Source organism: Mucor mucedo, assembly GCF_025094135.1.
Source record: "Mucor mucedo strain NRRL 3635 chromosome Unknown EV154scaffold_135, whole genome shotgun sequence".
Taxonomy (NCBI): domain Eukaryota; kingdom Fungi; phylum Mucoromycota; class Mucoromycetes; order Mucorales; family Mucoraceae; genus Mucor; species Mucor mucedo.
Window position 1 is genome coordinate 50,914 of NW_026252419.1, and position 26,359 is coordinate 77,272.

At 35.5% G+C, this 26,359-nt stretch overlaps 7 protein-coding genes and 4 non-coding genes across 11 annotated transcripts; 5 read left to right on the forward strand and 6 right to left on the reverse strand.

Moving 5' to 3' along the window:
- Positions 1-63: 63 nt before the first annotated feature.
- EV154DRAFT_524944 (uncharacterized protein) lies at positions 64-383 on the reverse strand. The gene has a single exon (XM_051603228.1). It carries the CDS (start codon positions 350-352, stop codon positions 92-94), a length of 261 nt encoding a protein of 86 aa, XP_051452774.1. The 5' UTR covers positions 353-383; the 3' UTR covers positions 64-91.
- On the reverse strand, positions 384-1,784 carry EV154DRAFT_54546 (mitochondrial carrier domain-containing protein). The gene is made up of 3 exons (XM_051604654.1): positions 1,659-1,784; positions 1,367-1,581; positions 384-1,284 (listed from the first exon to the last, which is right to left on the reverse strand). Exons 2-3 carry the CDS (start codon positions 1,435-1,437, stop codon positions 540-542), a joined length of 816 nt encoding a protein of 271 aa, XP_051452775.1. The 5' UTR covers positions 1,438-1,581; positions 1,659-1,784; the 3' UTR covers positions 384-539.
- Positions 1,785-1,972: 188 nt separating this feature from the next.
- Positions 1,973-3,417, reverse strand: EV154DRAFT_576406 (uncharacterized protein; the record flags this gene model as incomplete). Its single annotated transcript, XM_051606486.1, has 2 exons — positions 1,973-3,059; positions 3,355-3,417. 2 exons carry the CDS (start codon positions 3,415-3,417, stop codon positions 2,256-2,258), a joined length of 867 nt encoding a protein of 288 aa, XP_051452776.1. The 3' UTR covers positions 1,973-2,255.
- Positions 3,418-5,631: 2,214 nt separating this feature from the next.
- Positions 5,632-5,704, reverse strand: EV154DRAFT_t122. Its single transcript has one exon. It is a non-coding gene; the product is annotated as a tRNA-Ala (tRNA).
- A 1,849-nt stretch (positions 5,705-7,553) lies between these two features.
- EV154DRAFT_t121 lies at positions 7,554-7,626 on the reverse strand. Its single transcript has one exon. It is a non-coding gene; the product is annotated as a tRNA-Arg (tRNA).
- Positions 7,627-15,654: 8,028 nt separating this feature from the next.
- On the forward strand, positions 15,655-15,727 carry EV154DRAFT_t119. The gene has a single exon. It is a non-coding gene; the product is annotated as a tRNA-Ala (tRNA).
- Positions 15,728-17,186: 1,459 nt separating this feature from the next.
- Positions 17,187-17,259, reverse strand: EV154DRAFT_t120. Its single transcript has one exon. It is a non-coding gene; the product is annotated as a tRNA-Ala (tRNA).
- A 1,390-nt stretch (positions 17,260-18,649) lies between these two features.
- EV154DRAFT_606444 (uncharacterized protein) lies at positions 18,650-20,473 on the forward strand. The gene is made up of 4 exons (XM_051607541.1): positions 18,650-18,956; positions 19,013-19,255; positions 19,317-19,599; positions 19,654-20,473. Exons 1-4 carry the CDS (start codon positions 18,687-18,689, stop codon positions 20,430-20,432), a joined length of 1,575 nt encoding a protein of 524 aa, XP_051452777.1. The 5' UTR covers positions 18,650-18,686; the 3' UTR covers positions 20,433-20,473.
- Positions 20,474-20,680: 207 nt separating this feature from the next.
- On the forward strand, positions 20,681-22,976 carry EV154DRAFT_451036 (70 kDa heat shock protein 3). The gene is made up of 2 exons (XM_051597231.1): positions 20,681-20,835; positions 20,904-22,976. Exons 1-2 carry the CDS (start codon positions 20,817-20,819, stop codon positions 22,826-22,828), a joined length of 1,944 nt encoding a protein of 647 aa, XP_051452778.1. The 5' UTR covers positions 20,681-20,816; the 3' UTR covers positions 22,829-22,976.
- A 40-nt stretch (positions 22,977-23,016) lies between these two features.
- Positions 23,017-24,449, forward strand: EV154DRAFT_576412 (uncharacterized protein; the record flags this gene model as incomplete). Its single annotated transcript, XM_051606487.1, has 2 exons — positions 23,017-23,356; positions 23,415-24,449. Exons 1-2 carry the CDS (start codon positions 23,192-23,194, stop codon positions 24,447-24,449), a joined length of 1,200 nt encoding a protein of 399 aa, XP_051452779.1. The 5' UTR covers positions 23,017-23,191.
- Positions 24,450-25,242: 793 nt separating this feature from the next.
- On the forward strand, positions 25,243-25,995 carry EV154DRAFT_576414 (uncharacterized protein; the record flags this gene model as incomplete). Its single annotated transcript, XM_051606488.1, has 1 exon — positions 25,243-25,995. One exon carries the CDS (start codon positions 25,243-25,245, stop codon positions 25,993-25,995), a length of 753 nt encoding a protein of 250 aa, XP_051452780.1.
- Positions 25,996-26,359: the final 364 nt, after the last annotated feature.

Genomic DNA, 26,359 nt, shown 5'->3' on the forward strand with positions numbered 1-26,359 from the left:
AAAAGGTTTTTTTTTATTATTTTTTAGAATTTTATTTTCAAATAATAATAATAAAAAAAAAAAGGGTATATGTATTTCCATGTATTTTTTATTATTGTTCTTGTTGCTTGTCTTGTTTCTCAGAGTCAAGCGTGACGTTTTGTACAGCTTGAATAGTATTATCCAAGTCTTGGGTGACAAAGGGTTGACCGACTTCGAGTAAAAGTGCATCGACTTTTGCTTGCAAGTTGTCTGCTTTTGTCTCAACTTCGTTCATCAAGTTTTCTGCTCCTTCAATTTCTTTTAACCATTTTTGCAAGTCAAAGTCAGCATCAGTAGAGACTTGGTTTGTTTTAAGAATAGATGGAGACATTGTTGAAAAGTGAAAAAAAAAGAAAGAGAGTGAGAAAAAAAAAAGAAATTTTCATTTATTTGTTTATTTCAAGTCAGCGACAAATAAAACAAGGCTAATGATTAAGGGGATATACATCTAAAATAATATGCGAGAAAAAAAAAAAGAAAATATACAAATGGTAGGGAAAGAAGGAAAAGAAATAGAATTATGAGTCACCGTACTTTTGAACAATGGCTTCATAACAGAAAAACATGATGGCAGCATTGGGTACGACTCTTAGTAAATGAGCAGTCATGCCACCGTATAATGCAGCTGCGCCCTCTTCCCTAGCAACCAGACGTAAGCATTGCCAAATACCAGTATATTTACGAACACCATTTTCAGATGGCTGTCTAAGTCGTGTACGAATCACTTCATGTGGATACGCTATACATGCTGCAATAAATTTGGATGTTGCTGCTGCACCTAAATGACCTGCCCAATCCTGAACTGTCTTACCTCCAATCAATCTTTGATTTGATTGGATTTGATCCTTGGGAACACTCCATCTCTTTTTCAGATTCTCATAAATACCCCATTGGATTGTACCTTCCACCACACCTAGATAGGATGCACTCATGCCTTTATACAATCCTCTTACTCCTTCCTCACGGAGAATACCAAAAAGACAATCAATACTGCTACCATATCGATTCACTCCATTGCCTTGTAGTTGCAATCTTGTCTTGATCACCCAAATGGGGTTGGTTGCTGTAGATGTGATGGCACCTGCTGTAGCTGCTGAAATCAAATGGACCCCCGCAGTTTCTTTACCATGGTTCAATTCAGTGTAAATTCTCTTGCCATTGCCATATGTAAAAAAGTTGATTGATCTAGCTGGAATAACTCCCACAAGATTTGGTCCTAATCCTTTAAAATATCCACTGAATCCTTCTACCTTCTTGATACGTCTATCCAATCACAACAAAAAAAAAAATACGTCAATTGTCATCCATGAGTGCCAAAAGGAGAGAAGAAGAAAAAAAAGCTTACACTAATAATCTTCCGGTCTCTAGGAAATGACCAAAGATAAACCCATTTGCATGAGTGTTTGATTGTCTCATTGTTTGTTGATAAAATGTAGACTGTAGAAAGAACAAAAGAGGTTAGATATTTATACATATAATAACATATTTTATATTACCTGTAATCTAGTTTTTACCACATCCAAAGGAGATGTACACAAAGCACCTGCAAGACCTCCAACACTATATGACAGTTAGAATACTCACTTTTTTTTTTATTTGGCTGTCAACGAAAAATAAAAAAAAATAAAAAAACTTACCCTCCAGCAATGAAGTGAACATAGGATTTGGAGTCTTTGGTAACCTTTAATTTAGGTGTGTCAAGGTAAGTTGCTGTTGTCACTGCTGTCATTTCTTTGTATTAAAAAAAAAAAAATTAAAAAAATTAAAAAAGAAAGAAAGTACTTTTTTTTTTTTTCTTACAAAAGGGGGCCCTAGAAGGGGGGGGGTGCACATTTTCATTCAGCTTTTTCTCCGCTTAAATCGGCTTCAAAACCGAAAAATTCCGTTTCAAGTCACAATAAAAAGGTACGGGAGGCTTAGCATATTTCTCTACAATCACACTTTCCCATACGCTGCTTACCCTATCTGTGCTTGGAACTAATGTATGCTTCTTTTTTGTAATTACTTGTCTTCTCGAAACAAGCTTAAATATATAACCAAAAACGTCAGCAAACGGTGTTTTCTTTAACTCAGCATAAGTCAATGTCATGTATAAATTTCTTCTCTAATATAGACAGCAGTTGTGTAAATATGAAACTATCTGCGCTTCACTTTAAAGTCAAACATAGTTGATAAACCTTCAGAGTGGGGTATTAAAATACAAAGATGAATTTTTTTTTACTTTTATTTTACTTTTATCTGTAGGTTGGTGATAGATCAAAATGAGTTCTCATAAAAAAATGATCTTTCTTCAAGTGATGTACCACCATTGAACTGTTTATATCGATATCCTTTGCATAAACTGATCCAGAGTTTATATGATCATGTATTCTACAGTTTCGTACTTCGTATCGTATTTGATCGTTGATATTGGACCAAAGAAACCATTTTTGCACTTGAGAATCTTCATGTCCTGCTTTATATTTTTGAGTCAGGGTTGAATTCGCTACCCATTTGACAAGATCCATTGATAACCCATAACATTGTCCAGCCATGAATGTGTTACCCACGAGATATCCCCAATAGGACATATTCCTATTTGTGTGTGCTAAATCAAATTGAATTCGATCCAAATGTAAATAGGCATCATCATCTGCTTTCAAAACAAAATCAAAATCACTGTATCTCTTTAACCCTGCCATCATTTTAAAGAACTCGTATGTCTTTCCAGCATTCATATTTTCTTTTTCCATCTTTACAAGCAGTATGTCATCATAGGTGCTTATTTCTTCTTGTAGTTCAAGCGTGTCTTGGGCAACAATAATAAATTTATATTCCATATTATCAGGTCGATGTTGAAGGTAAGTTTCGCGAATCATCTCTCGGCGCATCAGTTTATCTCTTGTTGAAAATATCCCAAGAAACACTTTGGTTTGATTGATTTGATTTAGTTGCAAATTGTTGGAGGAGCAGTCCCATCTTAGAGGTTGACCGAGATTAGGTGCATTGCATTTATAAATGTAAACAAGCGTATAGGTTACCACGAGTGCAACCACTATCTTTAAAGAGTAGTATAATCCTGATTTAATACCACTCGTAGTCATAAAAGGAAAAGAAAAAAGAAGAAAGATAAATAGTTCATTACTCAATATTTTTATTTTTTTTATATATATATAGTTCAAAACATAATCAAAAATTGTTACATCAATAAGCATGTAAGGGGCAAGTAAATATTCGTTGTTTTCACTAAAAAAGAAAACTCCCCGTCGCCTTTGTTTTTTTTTTTTTTTCCTGTTACATGTGTGTGGTTGGCATCAGCCAATAAAAATATATATATATAATATATACACTTACAGAATAGCATACACCGCTGTTTAAAAAATTAAATCCGTTACTGCATTGATACCTGAAGTACATGATGTGCAAAATGAGACAAGCACCTGGTTCCCCTTTATGTAAAACCTAACAATTGTCCAAGTGGTAATGCTAAAAAAAATAAGAATGTAACACTTAAAACTCTACTATAAACGACAATCAGCCTTTGCTCCGTTTTATAAATGCTTATGGTGATTAAAGCCATCTTTTATTTTACAACCAATGACGTATTCATGTAAATCCTGCAAGGCACTTTGATTGTATTTAAAGTCGTGTTAAAATTCTCATCGATTTTGTTACTGATTTAATAACTCTTCATCCTTTCCTTTATTTGTGGCACTGTTTCAAACAAACCTAATAACAGCTTTATTTGTTTGTGAGAGGGGGGGGAACCTTCAACTCGTTGCATCTTTGTGTTGAATCAATTTCTCAGAATTGTATTGTAATAATCCCCCCCCCTTCTTTGACAAATGACTTGCCGGTATTCTAAAAGGGTTAAAAAAACCACTATATAACTTTATTTTTATTTTTTTCTTTTGCCAAATAAGCTTCAAATCCCACATACAAAATGACTGGGAAATGGTAGGTAACACACAAGTATATTGATCGATATATAAAAGTTAAGAGTGACATTGGGTTATGATTATTAAACTGTCAAAAGATTAATCATAGTAGCATTTTGGTTTGATTGTGATGTTCCGCCAGCATTAAATTGGCAATATGGATAATAAAATCCTACAATAATGACATGGCTAGGGTGATTTTGATGGTTAAAAAAATATAAAAATAAAAAACTGAATCGTTGTAACTAAAAGCTTAAAGACCTTTGGGACATTGTCAATATCTTCACGACAATAAGATTGAGACAATGACTTCTTATATCTGTCCTCTTTATTGTCTACAACTAAAAGATTAAATGGGTCATGGAAAATTGAACGTTTAAACTATTTAGAAGTAGTAATGGAACAATTGGCTGTAATTTCAATTTACCGTTCTCCTGTCTTTGCAATATTTGGTGATCATTGAATTCGTGATAATCTATATTGGTACGACCACCGTCCTACCCATTAGAAAAGAAAATTAAAAAATGTAACATCCTGATAAGCCTTGCACAACTACCAAAAAAGGCATGGATCAATTGACATCCATCATAATGCTACAATGACACTATAATTGACACTTTGTTGGCTCACTGTATAGTGAAGACCGTAAATCTTTATAAAAAAAAGAAAGATGTTTCGACTTTTTTTTTTTTTTTTTTCTTTACACTGTACCATTAAAAATATATTTAAATCATCAAATATGGGCGCCTGTTGTTCCAAAGAGCAAAATCCAATTACTGGCTGTGGTCATTTCTAAAAGCCAAGCAATTTAAAATTTGAAATAAAGAAACTCTACCTTATTTCATTTAACTATACTTTTTATTATAACTATTTGTAAGACCGTATTATACATTGTTTAATAGCTGATCGGGGGAAGTGGGTGGTTGGCATATATGTCAATATGTAGTTCTTTTATACATTTAATTTTATCTCTCCTAATAATATAAAGTGTATAATATCTTAGAAAGCATTATTTTCTATAACATTACAACAGCTGGGCTGCAATCCGCATCTATTAGTCATCCCAAACAGTCGAGAGATGTTGTGCTGTAACCCTGTCCCTCCAAATAAAAAGGACTATCAGCAGCTTGTTTAAAAAAACTTATCCATTATAGGCTTGTTTTTGTGGTATTTGTACTGTTCCGAACTCGTTTTGTTTTTATACTGTGAAGACCTTTGTGAAAAAATTGAAACCATGATGGAATACTTTGATTTAATAGGTTCTATTTCTCTAGTTTGTTACCTTTAATTATTTAAAAACAGACATTATGTCCCAAAAACAATATTTTCCAGTAACCGATTATTTTTTTTTCTTTCTCTTGCTGTAGTTGTCGTGTTACTTTATATTGGCTTCTGACTAGATAAATTGATTTGTTTTTCCTTTGTTCCTTCAAATTCATTTTTAATCGGGGGGCTCGAACTTATTTAATCCTTGTAATCGTGGATCATGGATATTTACATAGTCTGGAGCTCAACAAAAGAATTACTTTAAAGTATTTGACTGCTACCAATTTATTTTACAAGTTTATATCACCTAAAGATAATGGCAAGTCTCAAAAAAAAAAGTTATTTTCGACGGGACGAGTTGATTGGTTGATTTATATAATCACACTTTAAAAGTCCGATTTTTTGTAGATTTTTCGAAAAAGAAAGTTGGAGTAGCTGGGCGTCGATCCCAGTGCCTCTCACATGCTAAGCGAGCGCTCTACCATTTGAGCTACAACCCCAAATCACGTGATTTTGAACCTTATTTGAGCGCCCATATACGGACATCAAAAAATTTAGCCGTTGAGATTTGCTTTTTTTCGTCTTTTTGAACTAATTTGGAGTTATAAACTGTTTGTGAAAACGTTCTTGGGTAACTAGAAAAAAAGTAAAATTTAACTGCCTTTTTTGGACGTATTTTATTATTAGCCTATCTTTAAATTTAATATTTAAGTACATTTTATTAAGGCCAATATTTAAAAAAGAAACAGAACCAAAAAATATTAAAAACTGATGGATATATCTTCATTTCAAGTTTTTAAAAAAAAATCGAAATTTATTGCAAATTTATGTGGTGTACCAAGCTGGAAATCGGCTATGATACTCTTGCTTTGGCATAGCATGAGATTCAATCACCGCGCGCACTTTTTTTTTTTTTTTTGTGCCTGAATACAAACATCCCTTTTGTAACGTTTGAATTAACTCGCAATGCTTTACACTCGGTTCAAATGATTGCATTAACTCACATTACTTTAAGTTTTGCCTAAATAGTGTTTGAATGCAATAGCAATGCTTTACAATTCGTTCAAAAAGTTTCTGAAATAACCTGCAGTGCTTTCCATTCGGTCCAGTTAATGTCTGAAATAAATTGCAATGCTTTACAATCAATTTAAATTATGCTTAAATTGACTTGAAGTTCTGTACACTCCGTTCAAATGGTATCTAAAAAACTGTTGTAACCTACTCCATTATAAACTTTGGCAGATATTGTTTGTTTAACATTACTTTAAAGTTTAATGAGACAATTGCAAAATTCATTGATGAAGGTAGTTATATTTCAACTGGGAAATATTGTTTGATTTTATATAAACAAAAAGATAGTCATAGATCTAAAAGCTACTTCAGTGTTATTCATGATCAATGACATGTAAAACAACTGTATTCACAAGTGTGTGATTATATAAAATAATTTACCTTATTTGGATGGACTTTGTTTGCTGTTTGTAAATAACTATGACATCCTCAAAAATAAGATTTAATTTTAAAATTTTACTATGAATTGCCATAAATTGATCGGTTTGTATGTGTGGTTGCTTACATCAATATTTAGACTTTGCGTTAGAACATATTCTATTTTTTTTTTAAAAAAAAAAAAAAAAAAACGTAAAAACCGTAAAGAATTCCTATTATCATTGCATAGATCAAAACCCTGTTCCGAATTTGTCGATTTTTTTTACGTGAACACTTCTTAAACTTTTGTAAATATATTTCTTTTGCAATTGTACACTTACGCGACCAGGTTGACCCGAATGGGCTAATAATATCATAAAAAACAATTATATTTCAGTGAGCTGCCAATCTATGAATGCGTCATAAAGTAATATAATTTGGGATACAATTTTTATTTTAGTAATAGCATGGCTGCTTATAGTTTTATAAAAACGTTACAGGTGCATTATTGCATTCAATCATTGTTACATGACTCTTTGTAATAAATGACACAAATGTTGCTGCTGTTATAGATCAGTGAATAAAGCTGGCTTCAATGTTGTCTAGATATTCGTATATAAAGCAGAGAAAATTGAGAGATATCTCAGTTCCTATTCAATAATCAACTTTATATTATCACCATCATCACCATGGGTAGCTGCTGTTCTTCTTCCGCACCGTTGTTCCACTCTAGCTCTATAGGTTCAAGTAGCTCTTCATGCTGTTCCTCATAAAAATAAACAGGTTTTTTTTTCCAAATAAAACTTTGGTTCATATTTCCATATCTATGTATTTGTTCTTGTGAGATAAATAACAAGCACCAACAGGTAAAAAACAGAGCTACAGACACCACCAAACCCACACAAATAAAAAAAATAAATATGAGGCTACCAGGGGTCGAACCTGGAATCTCCTGATTCGTAGTCAGACGCCTTATCCATTGGGCCATAGCCCCTTATATATTTTGTAAACCTCAGATGTCTAGTTGACCCTTACGTAATAACCTAGCACGTGACTTTCACGTGAACCTATTCCTATTGGCTAGAAGAGTACTCTTCAAAGTACAAGTACAAAATAAAGTATGAGATAAAAGATAAAGGTTTATTAATTTTAATGTGGGGTTATTTATACTATCTAATTTGATTAATGTTTCATATGTGCGTAATTGTTTTCATGCTAAAATAGTTTATAGCTTTGCTTGTTTGTTCTTATGACATATAGTTTTGTTTTCTTGTTTGGTCTTGCCTTCGTGACCTTTGGCTTAAACCTTCGTTTGGGTCTTGTGAGTTCCATTGCGTCATAATAGTTCTCGGTACCGGGCTCTTGTACCGGAACTATTTTATTGGCTGGATTGGTTCTGACATTAGCCCCCCCTAGGCTCTGTGTTCGTCCCTGAACACCTAAAGATGGAGAGCCGATTATAGCAGGTGTAGGATCAGATGGAGCATCCATTATTGCATCAAGCGGAGGAGAGTTACTGGCATAATCGGTATATTCAATCAGATGAGGTGAGTTGGTGTCAGGTAGCATAATAGTATCATTGTCGATTTGAGGGCTAGACACTGGGCTTGAGGTTTGGTTAGTTGCTTCAGGAGTGAGGGGAATGTCAGAAAAATTTTGGGTCGTGGATTGAACTTCAAGTGGGGAAGTGTCAACAGGATCAACAAAATCAGTGACGTCGTTTTCAGCAGCAGGTGGTAGAATAATTTTTGGTTGGAGAACTTGAGTGCCAGTTTCCTTTTCAAATTTACGCCATACTTTCCTTGTTTCGGTGGGGTTAAACCAAGGTTCGTCGGGTTTTGGACCATTAGCAACTTTAAGACGATCAACATGCACAAGCGATTTCAAAGGTTCACCAGCCATAGTTTCCAATTTGTAGGTGCCATAATCAGGAAAAGCTTTGACCACCATATAAGGACCTTTGAATGTGGGCTCCAAACCATATTTACCTTCATTCGTTAGCATCACCATGTCACCGACTTCAAACGACAACGGTTTTATTGCGGCATCCCAACGAGCTTTATCCTTTCCTGCCATAGCCTTCATACGGAATTCGGCTGCAGCGCGATCTTGACCTAAAGCAGCTAATTCTCGAGACGTAAAATCGGCAACGGTACGAGGATCTTGAAGTGTTGTAGAGTCAATATACGGACGCATGACATCACCAGGAAGACGAGGTTGGCGACCATAAGTTAGATAATATGGACTAAAACCTGTAGTAGAATGGACCCGAATACGGCACGCCCAGAGAGCAGCATGAACAAAGTCATCCCAACGATGAATGGCGCCGTTGGTGAATTTTCGCAACATTGGTTTTATCACACCGTTAAATCGCTCGACCTTGGAATTGGTACGTGGATGATATGCACTGGTTAGTTTGTGATTGATTCCTACCCGTTTTTGGTACTCTTTCATGAGAAGACTACAAAATTGCGATCCTCGATCCGTGACGAGCTCAGAGAAAGTACCAAAATTCATAACAATTTCTTCGTACAGGAAATCAGCAACATTTTCGGCCGAGGCAACAGGCATAGCTCGAGCAACGCACCAATTCGTCGCATAGTCAACACCAATTAAGAGCCATCGATTTCCTTTTGTTGATGTCGGTAGATCCAAAAAATCCAAGTGCCACCGATCAAATGCTGAAGGGACCTTCAAGGGGTGCATCACATCTTTGTGGATAAGACCTTTGCGGCTATTCAATTGACAAGCAGGACACAGTTTCAACCAATCGATGATATCTTGTTTAATACCTGGCCACCAAAATCTAGTCAGCATGTAATATAAAGTGGTTTTAATGCCGGCATGACCCAAAGATTCGTGATATTTTGCTAGTGTATCAGCGCGTTCTTCGAAAGGAAGGTACGGTACTTTATGGGTCTTGTCATCATTTTGGAATTTAACATGTCTATAGATACGATTGGAAGAAATACTGAAATTATTCTGCTCTTTGTTCAACAAGTTGTTAATCTCTTGTGATTTTACCTTATCTCGTGATAACAATAAAAGGGGCCAATCAGCACGAACTAGAGGGGGTAAAGTGTCCCAAGTAGCATACAACATTTCAGGTTCCAGTGATTCTTGTTCAGGCGCCATGTCTTCAGAAGCATAATTCATACGAGATAGGACATCAGCAATTTCGTTGTCTTTTCCTGCCTTGTAAACAATGTTGGGACCCATAGCTTCGATTTCGTTGATCCATCGGACTAAACGGCTTGGTGGATTTTCTTTGGTACGAAAATATTGGAGTGGCATGTGGTCGGAGTAAACAGTGTATCCAGCGGGACATCCATCAACATAACAGCGCCATTTCCTCAACGCATGAATAATACCTAATAACTCCTTTTCTTGAGCAGGCATACGAGATTCGCTTAGAGTGAATTTTTTAGACTCAAAACAAATGGGGTGCCAAGGCAGAGTGGGGTCATCATCAGGTTGATACAACACGGCACCACACCCACGGTCCGACGCATCGACTTCGATCTTGAAAGGTTTGTTCATATCTACGATTTTCAAAACAGGATCAGACATAAGCACCTTTTTTAACGTGTCGAAACTTGTTTGGCATTCCGGGCTCCAAGTAATGGGACGTTTCTTGTGACCAGTGCCACGAGTGAGATCAGTTAATGGTGCTGCAATAGAGGCAAAATTTTTAATAAAACGTTTATAAAATTGTGCAAACCCAATAAACTGTCGGACTTCTTGAACATTTGTTAATTTAGGCCATTGTTTCAAAACTTCCACCTTCTCCGGACTTGGTTTGACGCCATTTCGAGAAATGTGGAAACCCACGAAAGTTAGTTCCTTTTTCCCAAAGTTACATTTCTTGAGATTCACAATGAGCTTTTCTTTTCGCAGCAATTCCAACACATGTCGAACATGTTTTTTATGTTCCTCCAATGAGTCACTCCAGATAAGAATGTCATCTAAATAGACCAAGGCGAACTTGTCGAGACAGTCAGCAAGGACGTTATTCATAAGCCGCTGGAACGTAGGTGGCGCATTTGATAATCCAAAGGGTAAGACCAGAAAAGCGAATTTACCATAACGGGTATTAAAGGCTGTTTTGTCTACATCGTCTTCAGCAATTCGTAATTGATGATATCCGGATTTTAAATCAATGCTTGTAAAATACTTTGCACCTGATAACCTTTCCAAACATTCATCTGGTCGTGGTATACTTGACGAGTCTCGAATGGTAAGTTTATTTAAGGCTCTGTAGTCAATACACATTCTGAGTTTTCCGGGTTCTTTCGATCCAGGATCAGGTTTTTTTCGCACGAATAAGACAGGTGCTCCCCAAGGAGAGCTACTCGGTTTTATTAATCCTAATTCCAGTAATTCTTGAATTTGTTTCTTTAATTCATCCAATTCCAAAGGCGACATTTTGAACGGAGGTCTTGAAATAGGTCTGGCTTCACCGGTATTAATAATGTGTTCAATACCACGATCAGGAGGTAGTCCTGGTAGATCTGTTTTGAAGATTTCGCTGAATTCTTGGATCAAGGAGTTCCAATATTTTTCATCACTGGTACCATTTAGAGTCATATCCTTGTGCGATTCAATATCACGAATACAAAGCAGAATTCCATCCGCACCCTTCTTCAAATATCTGTCAGCTTGCTTATGGGAGATTAAATAACTAAGATCAGATACAGAAGTGAGTGACGAATGATTATGATATGTGTTTAATTGTGGTTTTAATATTGTGCTTCCCTGATTAATAGACCAAGTGTCGTTATCCCAATTGGGTTTGGGTTTTTCTTGCTTAAGCCATGATCTACCGAGAATAAGGTCAAACTTGGTAGGGAATACATACGCCATAATAGTACAGGAATAGCCATTGAGATTCACCTTCAAATTGATCTTGTATTTGATTTCAGACACTTCGCCACCTGCAGTCTCGACCTTTCGATCAAACACCGGAATAAGTTCATTGTTGTTTTGGATTACATGTGGTGAAACATAGTTCTCGCTTGCTCCTGAATCAATTAATACTTGTATAGTTTTATTGTAGCAATTGCCATTATAGAGCGGAAGAGTTGTACCCAACGTGTTCAATTCCGTTAAGTGATTAAATTCTTCGTTCAAGTTCTTGGTTGGATAGATAATAGGTATCAATTCAGTAACATTAGGACGATTATGTAGGGAGCTTGTGACCTTATCCGTATTATGTTGTGGTGTAAGAGTAGGATAATTTAGAGTTTCGCTAGAATCAATAACATAGGGATCAAAATCAATAAGTTTATTAGAGTTATTTGAGGCTTTATCATCACCATTATTATCATCCATGTCGATTAAATTCATAGAAAAACCATGCTTATGACTTCGAGAGTCATCCATTTTCTTGATTGCATTTAACCTTTCCTTGCAGAACCTTTTGACGTGACCATTTTTATTACAAAAGAAACATCGACCAGGAGAACCGGAATTACCACCACCACGTTGATTGTTGTACCCACCACGATTATTGTTATATCCGCCGCGTTGACCATTGTAACCACCATTACGATAATTTCCGTTTCGTCCATTGTTCCTTTGTCGATTATCGATCCAGTCTAGATCCATAGGATCATTTACAAACTGAGTGCGTGTAATAGGTGTACGAACTGGGGGTCTAAAACCCATCTCCTGACTATGAGCGCTGTCGAAGGTTAATGCAGATTTTGTAGCTGTTCGCAAGGTACCATCATAATATTGTCGCACATATGCTGATGTGTTGACATCGGTAAGACCACGCATAAATTTATCGCATGCCTCCTCGTCAGTCATATTTTTTATCGCCAATTTGAGATCCATGAAATCGTTAATGTAAGAATTGACATCACCAGTTTGAGTCAGTTTGGCAATCTTGTCTCTTGCAATTAATTCGGAGTTTTCGGGACAAAAGAATTCCACCAAAGCTCTTTTGAGTTCCAACCAGCCCAAAGATCCGTCATGTGGCTTTTCAACCGTGCGATACCACGTATCCGCCTTATCCTTCAAAAGTGCTAGTGCATAGATTCCTAACTCCTCATCATTCATTTCTTGGGCACGAGAATAATTTTCCACCGCAGAAATCCAACCATCAATCTTGACTGCATCACGATCACCATAGTAGTAGTCTGGTTCCTTTGCCTTGATGTTTTTGTTTTTGTTTACTTCACGCATAGCTTTGCGAGATTGTTTACTAAATCGGCCATGTCCTGATAAGACGCCGCATTTTTTTGATTATCCTCCATAGTATTTCTTGTCCTTGATTTTAAACGCTGGTGCTACCAATTGTAAACCTCAGATGTCTAGTTGACCCTTACGTAATAACCTAGCACGTGACTTTCACGTGAACCTATTCCTATTGGCTAGAAGAGTACTCTTCAAAGTACAAGTACAAAATAAAGTATGAGATAAAAGATAAAGGTTTATTAATTTTAATGTGGGGTTATTTATACTATCTAATTTGATTAATGTTTCATATGTGCGTAATTGTTTTCATGCTAAAATAGTTTATAGCTTTGCTTGTTTGTTCTTATGACATATAGTTTTGTTTTCTTGTTTGGTCTTGCCTTCGTGACCTTTGGCTTAAACCTTCGTTTGGGTCTTGTGAGTTCCATTGCGTCATAATAGTTCTCGGTACCGGGCTCTTGTACCGGAACTATTTTATTGGCTGGATTGGTTCTGACAATTTATTGATTCAAAATTATATACATATTCCAAAAATTACAATTTAACTAAATCACGTGATTATCACGTGTTAGTCACATGGTCAATGTTTGATTGGCTGAATTTTAGTTTTGCTTTACTGCTAAGGCTACTTTGGCGCTCTTGTCTAAACATTATAATTAAGTGTAACCAATTTAACAGATTACAATTATGCAACAGTTTTCTAATTCAATATTTTGAATATAAACGTAAAATGCCAATTAACTTTGTTTTTGAGGGTAGTATAGAAGCTGAAATATGGCTATAATAAAATTATTTAGCACATTACATTTATAAAAAGAAATTTATCAAATATTTTTATAAATCACCTAATACACCCCCTCCACCCTAACAGCCACTTTTTATATTCAGCAATGTTGTAGCCTGTATATAAGTTTTAACACCTTAAAACTACTAAAGTACTAGGATGCTACGTAAAATAAAACAACCGTAATAAAACATATATAACTTTACAAAATGTTTTTTTTAAAAACAGGTACTGTTGCATCACATTATCTTAATGTGTTACATATTTTCCAGCAGTTTTTCTCCGGCGCGTCCTTACATAAGTCGCCTTACATTTTATTTGCTTTGATATCCTTATAAATAAAAGATTTAAAAGCACTAGCATTATATATCGTGTTGATATTTTTCTATTTTCATATTTGATCAGTTTGTATTATCTACGCAAAAAAGTTACATTGTCTTGTTCTGGGTTTCGCCTTTCAAAGATTTTAATTTTTTAAAATATGCTCTTCATGGTTGCGAGTATTAAACTGACTTCAGTCAATACATTTTCTATTAGATTTGAAAATTTTAATTACATTTTCATTATCTATTAATTTGAGTGTTCATTTTCATAAATCAAATAATTTCTTTATCTTACAATCTAATGATTGAAGAGCGAAAAGAAAGAACCGAGTTCATTGTTGATTGTTGAATCATAGACAACAGCAGCTTTTTTTTTTATACAAGCTGAACCTGATCAAAGAAACTGAGGAAATAATATAAAATAGATCATCTATATTTTGCTGCCACACGTTTAAGGTGACCCGAAATAAAGAACGTCGTTTGGGCCTTAAAAAATAAATTTATATAGAGAAAAACAAAGAGACAAAAACAGGTGATCTTTTATAAAAGAAATAAGTTTTTTTTTTAAAAAAAAAAATTTCTTATTTTACTAAAACAATATAATATTCTTATCATTAAATATGGGCGCCTGTTGTTCTAAAGAGCAAAATCCAATTACTGGCTGTGGTCATTTCTAAAAGCAAAACATTTCTAAATTTACAAATAAACTCAATTTTATGTAATTAGTTACTATTTTTACATTTTCCACTTCTTCGTATATGATCAGTTTCTATGTGTTTGTTCTCAATTTTGGATGAGTTGATGCATTTAACTATAAGTGAGCAATTGTTGGAAATCAACGCCATCATTCTCCTGATTTTTAAGCAAACTTAAGTGTGTACCTTTCCTTGCTCTATCACGCATCTTTGGTACACATATATAAACTGAAGACCAAACAAACAAATCAAATGAAGATAAATTTCATATAATCACACTCTTGTTCCAATTTCGTCTTAAAAAAAGCTGTAGCCATAAACACATAAAATTACGCTTAAGTTTTATGATTTCAGATCAGAACTTTAAAGGAATTCAAGCAAACTCGTTTAACCTTGACCATTGCAGGAAGCAGATTTTAAAGCATTGGGAGTTCATTCAAAACTTATTTGATCCGTATGTAAAGCATTTAAGTTTAATCAGGTAATATTTGAACGAAAAGTAAAACACCACGTCTAACTTCAGACATTATTGAATCAAATATAAAGCATTGCGAGTTAATTTAAACGTTACAAAAGGGATGTTTGTTTCAAGCACAACAAAAAATAAAATAAAAAAAGTGCGCGCGGTGATTGAATCTCATGCTACGCCAAAGCAAGAGTATCATAGCCGATTTCCAGCTTGGTACACCACATAAATTTGCAATAAATTTCGATTTTTTTGGCAAACTTGAAATGACGATATATCCATCAGTTTTTAATATTTTTTGGTTCTGTTTCTTTTGTAAATATTGGCCTTAATGAAATGTATTTAAATATTAAAATTAAAGATAGGGTAATAATAAAATACGTCCAAAAAAGGCAATTGAAATTTACTTTTTTTCCAGTTACTCAAAAACGTTTTCACAAACAGTTTATAACTCCAAATTAGTTCAAAAAGACGAAAAAAAGCAAATCTCAACGGCTAAATTTTTTGGTGTCCGTATATGGGCGCCCAAATAAGGTTCAAAATCACGTGATTTGGGGTTGTAGCTCAAATGGTAGAGCGCTCGCTTAGCATGTGAGAGGCACTGGGATCGACGCCCAGCTACTCCAACTTTCTTTTTCGAAAAATCTACGAAAAATCGGACTTTAAAAGTGTGATTATATAAAGTTTTTTTTTAAACCAATCATATTCTTCTAATGAAGAAATATTTTTGTTTTATGTCTGATTTTACCCGCTAGGATTAATTGTTACTTCATTGATAAAAAGTTTGATATTAACAATGTTTTTAGTGTAATGTGACAATCTTGGTAAAAGTAATTTATTTAAGAAAAGGGCAGACTGCAATGTCTCTCGGTTCTTCACAAAATAAGACGAATATTCCGCCCGTTGTAGCGATGTTGAGGATATCACAGAGACAACAATAAAATTATTATCGCATCACATCAAGGATAAATTGTAATATAAAAGTTAACTATGAATCTCGGATTACCCCGCTTGTTCTCATTATGCCTTTTAATTTGTCTACCGAGCACATCATCCCTGTAGCGAGCAAATATTTATTCTGCGAAAAGCAATAATACAATCGAATAGTCCTGGACTTAATTTATAGAATATTTATAGATCCCGAGCATAAATATTACTTTCGTCATATCATATTTTTTGACAATTGTTAATCCCTTTGACTTAAATTTATATATTCAGTATGGTATTGATAAATTTAAAGTCATGGTTATTATCTATTATCATGGTCTAATAATGCGTTCAGTATTTTCTTTAGAACAATTTAGTTCCCTTAGATATCCCTGGTTTTTTCTTATAAACCAACATAACGGTTTTTAAATTCATATTTTTTCGTTCAAATGAAGTAGTATTCAAGTTCTAACAGTATCACTTTAGTTTTACTTAAAAATTATGTTTCTCCATACAAAGCAAGCGACCTTGTTCAAGAGTGATGCAAAATCATCCGTCAACCTTATTCTAGCGTACATTTCATATATTTTCTTTACTATAAATTTATTTGTATTTCTTTTATCTGATAAACCAGGATCTGTTTTTTTGCTAAGATTTAGTCATAACATATTGATATATTCGGGTTCCTACATTATAGCAAGGTGCTCACTTCTTTTGCCAGTAGGAAGAGGTAGCAATTTTACAACAGCTTTAATAATATATACATTGATACAACTCAGGGTTACTAGATATACAAAAATGGCTTTCTCTTCAAATAATATATTGATTGAATTGATAAATAATTACAGTCATCAACATCAAGTCCACACAAACTAGTCAATAGTTTGACCCACTTTATATGACTATAAGTACTTCCATTTATATTTCTTTAAAGAATGAAAAAGCTACAAGCATTCTCAATTTTCTGTGCCCGAGAACTGTCTCTCCACTTTTTTTAAAGTTCTTAATCCACTATTACAACTTTTTATTTGCATTGCTTTGTTTACGTTAATGTTAAAAAAATCATTATTGTATCACTAACAGGACTAGCTGATTGGTTCACTTATATAATCACACTTTTAAAGTCCGATTTTTCGTAGATTTTTCGAAAAAGAAGATTGGAGTAGCTGGGCGTCGATCCCAGTGCCTCTCACATGCTAAGCGAGCGCTCTACCATTTGAGCTACAACCCCAAATCACGTGATTTTGAACCTTATTTGGGCGCCCATATACGGACACCAAAAAATTTAGCCGTTGAGATTTGCTTTTTTTCGTCTTTTTGAACTAATTTGGAGTTATAAACTGTTTGTGAAAACGTTTTTGAGTAACTGGAAAAAAAGTAAATTTCAACTGCCTCTTTTGGACGTATTTTATTATAAGCCTGTCTTTAAATTTAATATTTAAATACATTTCATTAAGGCCAATATTTACAAAAGAAACAGAACCAAAAAATATTAAAAACTGATGGATATATCGTCATTTCAAGTTTGTCAAAAAAAATCGAAATTTATTGCAAATTTATGTGGTGTACCAAGCTGGAAATCGGCTATGATACTCTTGCTTTGGCGTAGCATGAGATTCAATCACCGCGCGCACTTTTTTTTTTGTGCCTGAAAACAAACATTCCTTTTATGATGTTGGAATTAACTCGCAATGCTTTATAATAAATTGTGATGTTTTGATGATTCTTCTGACTCAATGGCTTCAAAAAAAATTGTTGTGATTGCAGATTGGACAAGATCTTAGCATCTAACCCGATTAATGAAGACAGACAGCTATAAATTTTCTCACCAAAGTAACTTATTGTGTGGCGATCACCGTATTTGTAATTAAATGTAATAATATATATGTTTTTCAGACGAGGATTTCAATCTTTACTTTCTTCTTTTTATTTTGAGGAGTGAAATAAATCTTAATTCGTTGTCTTTTTCCTTTTTTAACTTTCCATCATAACCCAAAATTACGACCAAAAGTAACGAGGTGAAAAACATCGTCCTAAAAATAAGTATACGATGATTAGAAGAGTGTGCTGGTCGTTTTACTGGCCTGCTACATAGTACATAAAAATGGTGATGAGCATAAAATAGCTTTTAGAATCATCTTCACTATTAGGATAGCTCTTGTCAAAATCTGAAGTGAGACTTATGGCTATATAAAAATGTTTCGAGTCGAATGTGATTATACATAATTTTGCCTTTTTTGGACGGTTTGAATCTGTCTTGACAAAGTGGAAAAAATATTTTTACATTTTTTTTTTTTTTTCTTTAAAAAAAAAGCTATTCTCTCTACTGTAAAGGGCTAGAGGCGACGAACTGTTATTTAGATTAGTTTTTACTTGTAAACTCAACTCAATTGGAATGGTAGCAATATTAATTTTTTTTTAATTGTAGGCTTTCTTAAACGCAGTGGCAAACGATACTTTTGACTATGGATTATTTGTGCAAAATTGAAAAACCGATTTTCATCCGGAATTTATGCTGTCCCGAAATGGATAAAGTTCACCAATCGGGTTGTTGTTAAGACGGAATTTTTGACATCACCCAAATGGTATAAAAAGTAGGAATTTCATTTCAAATAACGTTGAAACTGTAAAAAAAAATAGATTCACACAATCAGCAACATGGCAGAAAATTATTACTTAGGTCTTGACTTGTCTACACAACAATTAAAATGCACGTTGATAAATGAAAACCACGACATTGTCTTGGAAGAAGCAATTAATTTCGATAAAGACTTGCCTGAATTTGGAACCGTTCACGGTGCCATTGTAGACGACAATGTCGTAACCTCTCCTACTTTAATGTGGGTCAAGGCTCTTGATCTTTTATTAACACGTTTAAAGGATTCGCCATATGTTGGTTCTATCCGCGGTATTTCAGGAGCCGGCCAGGTACAGTGATTTATACCAGCATTGTATGTAGCTATTTAACTTACATTCATTAATAGCAACATGGCAGTGTTTATTGGAACAAGGAAGGTCTTGAACAATTATCTAATCTCGATCCTGCCAAAAGCATGTACGAACAATTGGATAATGCATTCTCTATTCAACAATCACCCATTTGGCAAGATGCAAGCACAACTACTGAATGCCGCGCCTTAGAAAAATCTGTAGGTGGTGCCGAGGCCTTAGCCAAATTAACGGGATCAAAGGCATATGAAAGGTTTACAGGAAATCAAATCGCTAAGGTATAGTGAAATAATATATATATATATAGACAAAAATAACTGAGAATTGAAATATACCTAGATCTATCATAATAATAGAAAGGCTTATGACGAAACTGCTCGAATTGGTCTTGTAAGTTCATTATTATCGAGTCTTTTGCTAGGAAAGTTTGGGCCAATGGATGCAGCAGAAGGCTCAGGTACCAATATGATGGATATAAACTCTCATAAATGGGATAGCAAACTCTTGAAGCAATGCGGTGGGGATGAATTACAAGAGAAGTTGGCAGAAGAACCAGTAGAAGGTGGTGAAGCACTTGGAAAAATCAGTGGTTATCTCGTAAAAAGATATGGCTTCAATGAGGGTAAGTAGTTGAGTACATAAATACTTTTGGAAAAGTAGTAACATGTCTAATTAGATTGTCGCATTATGCCTTTCACTGGTGACAACTCCGCCACACTTGTGTCCATGAATTTGAGTGAAGGTGATTGTGTAGTATCTCTCGGAACGTCTGATACCGTTCTTGTATATCTTAAAAAGGGTGCTGCAGAACCTACAACCGAATCACATCTTATGGCCCATCCAACCGACCCTGAGGGATTTATGGGTATGCTTTGTTATAAAAATGGATCATTAGCTCGAGAATATATTCGTAATTCTTACGCTAATGGAAGCTGGGACGAGTTCAACGAGTACTTGGTTAACAAGGAGGCAATGACCGAAGGAAATATTGGCTTTTACTATTGGATGCAAGAAATTATTCCATTTGCCAAAGGAATCTACAGATTTGAAGATTTAAAAGCCGTAGAGGAATTTAAAGATAAGACTATCAACGTGAAGGCTATTGTAGAATCACAATTTATGTCGATGAGAATTAGATTAGAACGTATGGGTGGTAAAAGCATCAAGCGTATATTGGCCTCTGGTGGTGCTGCAGCAAATCCTAACATTCTTCAATTACTTTCCAATGTCCTGGGCTTACCCGTGTATAGACAACAAGGAATGAATGGAGCTAGTCTGGGCGGAGCGTTATTAGCTAAATTTGGCACTGTCAAAAACGCATCATTTGAGGATATGATGGCTCAACATCCTTCCGCTGGTTTAGAACTCATTTGTAAACCAGATTTGGAAAAGACCAAACAATACATTTCACATGTAGGACAATTTACAGACTTAGAAAAAAAAATTGTTCAATAAAATTGTATAAACGTATGTACTTGTAAACATCATAATAAAATGAAATAAAAAAAAAAAGCATAAAAAAGTAATTGTTTACGCGTATTGTTTTGGAATGAACTAAAAAGGTTTTCATTGTTTGCAATAGTGGTTTGTACAACATGAAATACGTAATTATTTTTTTTAGCATACATTCAGTGCAGCCAATAAAAAGCCGGGAAGTTTCAAGTTAATTCTTTTACTTTCTCGCAAGTTCTACTACTTTCATTATCTCAGCCAATAAAAATGCTTGGAAATTGCTAGTTCTTCCTAAAAGAGATTTCGAAATTTATATAAAAGGCACAGAATTTGTTTATCCCCTTTTTTTCTTCATTACTTTATTTCACTATAAATAACTATATAAACATGTCTGAAGGAAAATCTAGTAAGTAGTTAGATGACCACTAGTTAATTCTCGATCGAAAATATTAATACTGTTTCTTTCTTTTTTAGTCGGTATTGATTTGGGAACCACCTACTCTTGTGTTGCTGTCTGGCAAAACGATCGCGTTGAAATCATTGCCAACGATCAAGGTAACCGTACCACTCCCTCTTATGTTGGTTTCACCGACTCCGAACGTCTTATTGGTGATGCCGCCAAGAACCAAGTCGCCATGAACCCTTACAACACCGTCTTCGATGCCAAGCGTTTGATCGGTCGTCGTTTCGCTGATGCCGAAGTTCAAGCTGATATGAAGCACTGGCCTTTCAAGGTGATCGAGAAGGATCAAAAGCCCGTTATCCAAGTTGACTATAAGGGTGAGGCCAAGACCTTCACTCCCGAAGAAATCTCTGCTATGATCCTTGTCAAGATGAAGGAAACTGCCGAAGCTTACCTCGGAACTACCGTCAAGAACGCTGTTATCACCGTCCCTGCTTACTTCAACGATTCTCAACGTCAAGCTACCAAGGATGCTGGTTTGATTTCCGGTATGAACGTTCAACGTATTATCAACGAACCCACTGCCGCTGCTATCGCTTACGGTTTGGATAAGAAGGTCGAAGGTGAGCGTAATGTATTGATTTTCGATTTGGGTGGAGGAACCTTCGATGTTTCTCTCTTGACCATTGAAGATGGTATCTTCGAAGTTAAGGCCACTGCTGGTGATACTCATTTAGGTGGTGAAGATTTCGATAACCGTCTCGTTGATCACTTCATGCAAGAATTCAAGCGTAAGTTCAAGAAGGACATCACTGGTAATGCTCGTGCCATCCGTCGTCTTCGTACCGCATGTGAGCGTGCAAAGCGTACTTTGTCTTCTGCTGCTCAAACCACCATCGAAATCGATTCTCTCTTCGAAGGTGTTGACTTCTATACCTCTTTGACTCGTGCTCGTTTCGAGGAATTGAACCAAGATCTCTTCCGTAACACCATGGATCCCGTCGAAAAGGTTCTCCGCGATTCCAAGATTGATAAGGGTTCCGTCCACGATATCGTCCTTGTCGGTGGTTCCACTCGTATCCCCAAGGTCCAAAAGATGGTCTCCGATTTCTTCAACGGTAAGGACCCCAACAAGTCTATCAACCCTGATGAAGCTGTTGCCTATGGTGCCGCTGTTCAAGCTGCTATTCTTTCCGGTGATACCTCTGAAAAGACCCAAGATCTCCTTCTTTTGGATGTCGCTCCTCTCTCTCTCGGTATTGAGACTGCTGGTGGTGTCATGACTGCTCTTATCAAGCGTAACACTACTGTCCCCACCAAGAAGTCCGAAGTCTTCTCTACTTATGCCGATAACCAACCCGGTGTTCTCATTCAAGTCTTTGAAGGTGAGCGTGCTCGTACTAAGGATAACAACATTCTCGGTAAGTTCGAGTTATCTGGTATCCCTCCTGCTCCTCGTGGTGTTCCTCAAGTTGAAGTTACCTTCGATGTTGATGCTAACGGTATCTTGAATGTCTCTGCTCTTGATAAGACTACTGGTAAGTCCAACAAGATTACCATCACCAACGATAAGGGTCGTCTTTCCAAGGAAGATATTGAACGTATGGTCAACGATGCTGAAAAGTACAAGGCTGAAGATGAAGAAGCTGCTTCTCGTATCCAAGCTAGAAATGGTCTCGAATCTTATGCTTATAACCTCCGTAACACTCTTCAAGATGAAAAGGTTGGTGGTGCTCTCCCCGCTGAAGATAAGGAAAAGGTCAAGAATGCTTCTGATGAAGCCATCAAGTGGTTAGATGAATCTCACGAAGCCTCCAAGGAAGAATATGAATCCAAGCAAAAGGAACTCGAAGAAATTGTCAACCCCATCATGATGAAGTTCTATCAACAAAACGGTGGTGCTGAAGGTGCTGCTCCTGGCGGTTTCCCTGGCGGTGCCCCTGGTGCCCCTCCTGCTAACCACGATGATGGACCTTCCGTTGAAGAGGTTGATTAAATAACCTATTATCTATTGCATACATATCCCCTTCTATCCCGTAAAAAAAAAAAGAAAAAGCATATTTATTTGTATTATACTCCCTTTAAGACCTTTCTTATTATTTTCTATATTGCTTAATTTTCTATTTGTTAATAAATATTTGTACAAAAAAAAAAAAAAAAAAAAACTTCTTACTGCTTTCAATTGCTGGGTGTTGTCTTTGCATATAACTAAACTAACCAAAGCCATATAAAGTCACATTGCTGTCTTATAAGTTGGAATGTTTCCATATTTGCAAGCAGATTATAAAAAAAGTATGATCCAGAACTAAAAATTTCCTTGTTCTATTCACTTCATATAATACGAAGGCAACATTTTACAATGCGACAATTTGCTACGTTCGTAGTGTCATTTTCCTTAATCTTTATACTAGTACATGCTGTACCCACTCAGGACAAGGACCTGTCAATTGTCCACGTGAGCTCTGATTCTGTTAAAGCAAAACTTACATTATATGACGAGACTCCTATGCATGGGTCATTTCCGGTATGTAGATCAATTTTTGCAGTAGTAGTAATAGAAAATTGGCTGACCTCATTATAAGAAGGATCCTATGCACATCAACAATGATGTTATTTCTACAAAAGTAACAGGATCAAGATTAGACGCTAGCCAATTTGAAGCACTTATTACAGGACTCAGTACTCTACTTGAGACTTCCCAAGAGCGGTACGGAGAAATTTCTGAATCGGATCGATACAGTATCGTCAAATCCATTGTCGAACACTTACCAGGCATATCTCCAGAACAACTCGATGAGGTGGACTACATGATTGACAATGTCATAACACAATACAATAAGCCTGAGACTATATTACCGATGAAATTTGTGAAACCATCCACTGTATTAGAAAAGCGGTTTGCTGAAGGATATCCTAATAATGAAGAATGCTGGGGGTATGAAACGGACTGTGTCACTCCTGAGTTTTTCAATGAAGAGTATCAATGGCCGAAAAACGATAAGCGCTCTTTTCCAGATACATCCCGACAAAATTTTATACAGGTCCTGAATATCAACAATGCAAGAATTATCAAGAATACCAGAAATAATGTAAATCTTATGGCAAACAATCTTAGACAAATTGCCCCCATCAAAGGTATTGAAGAGAAGACGACTGACTTAAGATTGATTCTAAAAAGTTCCCAATATGCGGCTAGAGAGGCGCTCCAAAATCCTCAATTTCTCAGCAAATTTAAATCGGGAATACTATCACAAAATAGAGCATTAAAAAATATCGATGCTGTGTATACACAGATAGTTCACATCATACAAAGTTTAATTAATGTAAACAATGAAGGTATAATGGAAGAACTTGCTCAGGTGCGTGCTGAGATATTGAACGATGCAAGCCAAAATGATGATATGCTTGCCCGCACAATTTTTAAAACATTTCTGGATCTTATCATCTCATCAGTAAGATCCTCATACAATGAAGAAATCGTAATCTTTAACGGCCGTCATTATTTGAATAATAATGAAAACCCACATCCAAGTTCAGATAAAGAAGATGCTATCGAAATCCAAACTAACCTTCAAACAGATTGTCTGGTACAGGCTCATAACTACGAGCAAAGATAACTTTGTTGATATGCGTTGATAAAGTTTATATCGTCTGCGTTTGTTACAAAGTAATACTCTAAATATACATATATATAAAATAAAATTTTAACATATAGTGCACCAATGCTAAATGACAATATGCCACAAATAACAAACAGTTAAATGTTTACACCTAATGGTTAATTTTAAAAGCTGCGTCCACATTTATTATTTTTATTTTTATTCTAAATATCCAAAAAATTCATAATAGCACGAGTGATTTTAAATACTAATTTCATTGCACATTTGGCAGTCAGTGATATGTCATTGAGTAATACCTAACTATGTATACTTGCAAGTGTGAATCCATGCTACATATATAAGAAAAAGAAAAGTGATACATAATATAATTTTACCGAATCGGTGGTACCGATATCATCTAAATGTATTTATTTTTATTTTCTGAAAAAAGGGAGGAGGGGAGATTGAGTTAGCATCCACAAATTAAATTTGTGCTGGATCTCGGTATTCGATAGGCATATTAGAAATCTAAAAGCTAAAAGTTTATTAATATTGATAAAGTAAAAGACACTAATAATAGATATACGATTATTAAAAGATTAGATTCTCGACCGGTTTTTTTGTAGTGAATTAATGTTCGGCTTTAAGCTATGGACTGGTAGAAGTTTATACTTATTTTTTTACACCCGGCCCCCTTCCCCTGTGATGTAATTTAAACGGACAATGGGATTTTGATATAAAAGGGAAACAATTATCGTTTTCTCATTTTTCAAAACAATCAATTCAGTTTATACAACTATCTTTTCCAACCATGCTCCAATTAATCCCTATTGCTCTTTTCGCCTTATCCGGTTTCTCTGCTGTCGCCAATGCTGCACCCACTCCCAACGCTCTTATGAGCGCTTCACCTATGGCCGAAGCTCCTGTCGGTATTGTCAGTACTCCTGCTGCTGCCAACTGGAAGCGTCATCACCAACAAGCTGCTGAGTCTCATATCTTTACTGAGGCCTTCATCAAGTCTGCCGTTGCTGAAGCCATGGCCAAGCAAAACTCAGTCTTAGTCAAGAGAGAAGACGCTGCCCCTGGTATTGACTTGGGAGGTATCTTCAGAGGTGTCTTTGATAAGATTGTAGACCATATCATTGAGGTCACTCCATTGAATGACATTGTTCATGGTAATTACGATTTCTTGTACGATATCTTCTTGGCCAAGATTGGCGAAGCTGTTTCTGGTGCCGGTGCTCCTGCCGAAGAAACTCCCACTGTGGATGCCCTTGATGCTCCTGCTGCTAATTCCACCACTGTAGCTGATATCACGGCCGCTACCAAGGAAACCAAAGACACCAAGCCTGCCAAGGATACGAGCGCTGAAGATGCCGAAGAAGACAACGACGATGAGGATGATGAAGAAGAGGATGATGAAGAGGACAACGATGATGATGACGAAGAAGATGATGATGAAGATGATGAAGAGGATAATGAAGATGATGATGATGAGGAAGACGATGAGGACTGGGAGGACGATGATGAAAAGAGCTGGAACGAAGATGACGATGAAGAGTAATCATTTATTCCATAAAATAGTATATCCTATTTGTTTCATACCACCCAAAAAAAAAAAGCACAATGTTTGCACACAAATAAAAACTTTATTAAACTTTAAAACTTTTAAGTTTTTATTCGCCCAGATGGGCTATTATCATCTCGAAAAGAAATTATATAAAAAAATTAAAGTAATATGGAGGCGAGTACACGACTAATACAACCTCCCTCCGTATACTGACTTCAAAAAAGTCTTTTAACTTGAAAATGCAATATAATTGTCACATTATTGAGTTGCAACGGCAATTGAGAATAACTGATTGATACCCAAGCGATAATAATGGTTGGAATTTCAATAAGTCTACTGGCACTTTAATGATAAAAAA

Excerpts from the sequence above, each read along its gene's own strand:
- EV154DRAFT_524944 (XM_051603228.1), bottom strand. The coding sequence starts at position 352 with ATGTCTCCATCTATTCTTAAAACAAACCAAGTCTCTACTGATGCTGAC.
- EV154DRAFT_606444 (XM_051607541.1), top strand. The coding sequence starts at position 18,687 with ATGGCAGAAAATTATTACTTAGGTCTTGACTTGTCTACACAACAATTA. Across the intron at positions 18,957-19,012 it reads GTATTTCAGGAGCCGGCCAG|CAACATGGCAGTGTTTATTG; the intron begins GTACAGTGATTT and ends ATTCATTAATAG. Across the intron at positions 19,256-19,316 it reads CAGGAAATCAAATCGCTAAG|ATCTATCATAATAATAGAAA; the intron begins GTATAGTGAAAT and ends AAATATACCTAG.
- EV154DRAFT_54546 (XM_051604654.1), bottom strand. The coding sequence starts at position 1,437 with ATGAGACAATCAAACACTCATGCAAATGGGTTTATCTTTGGTCATTTC. Across the intron at positions 1,285-1,366 it reads GAGACCGGAAGATTATTAGT|ACGTATCAAGAAGGTAGAAG; the intron begins GTAAGCTTTTTT and ends GTGATTGGATAG.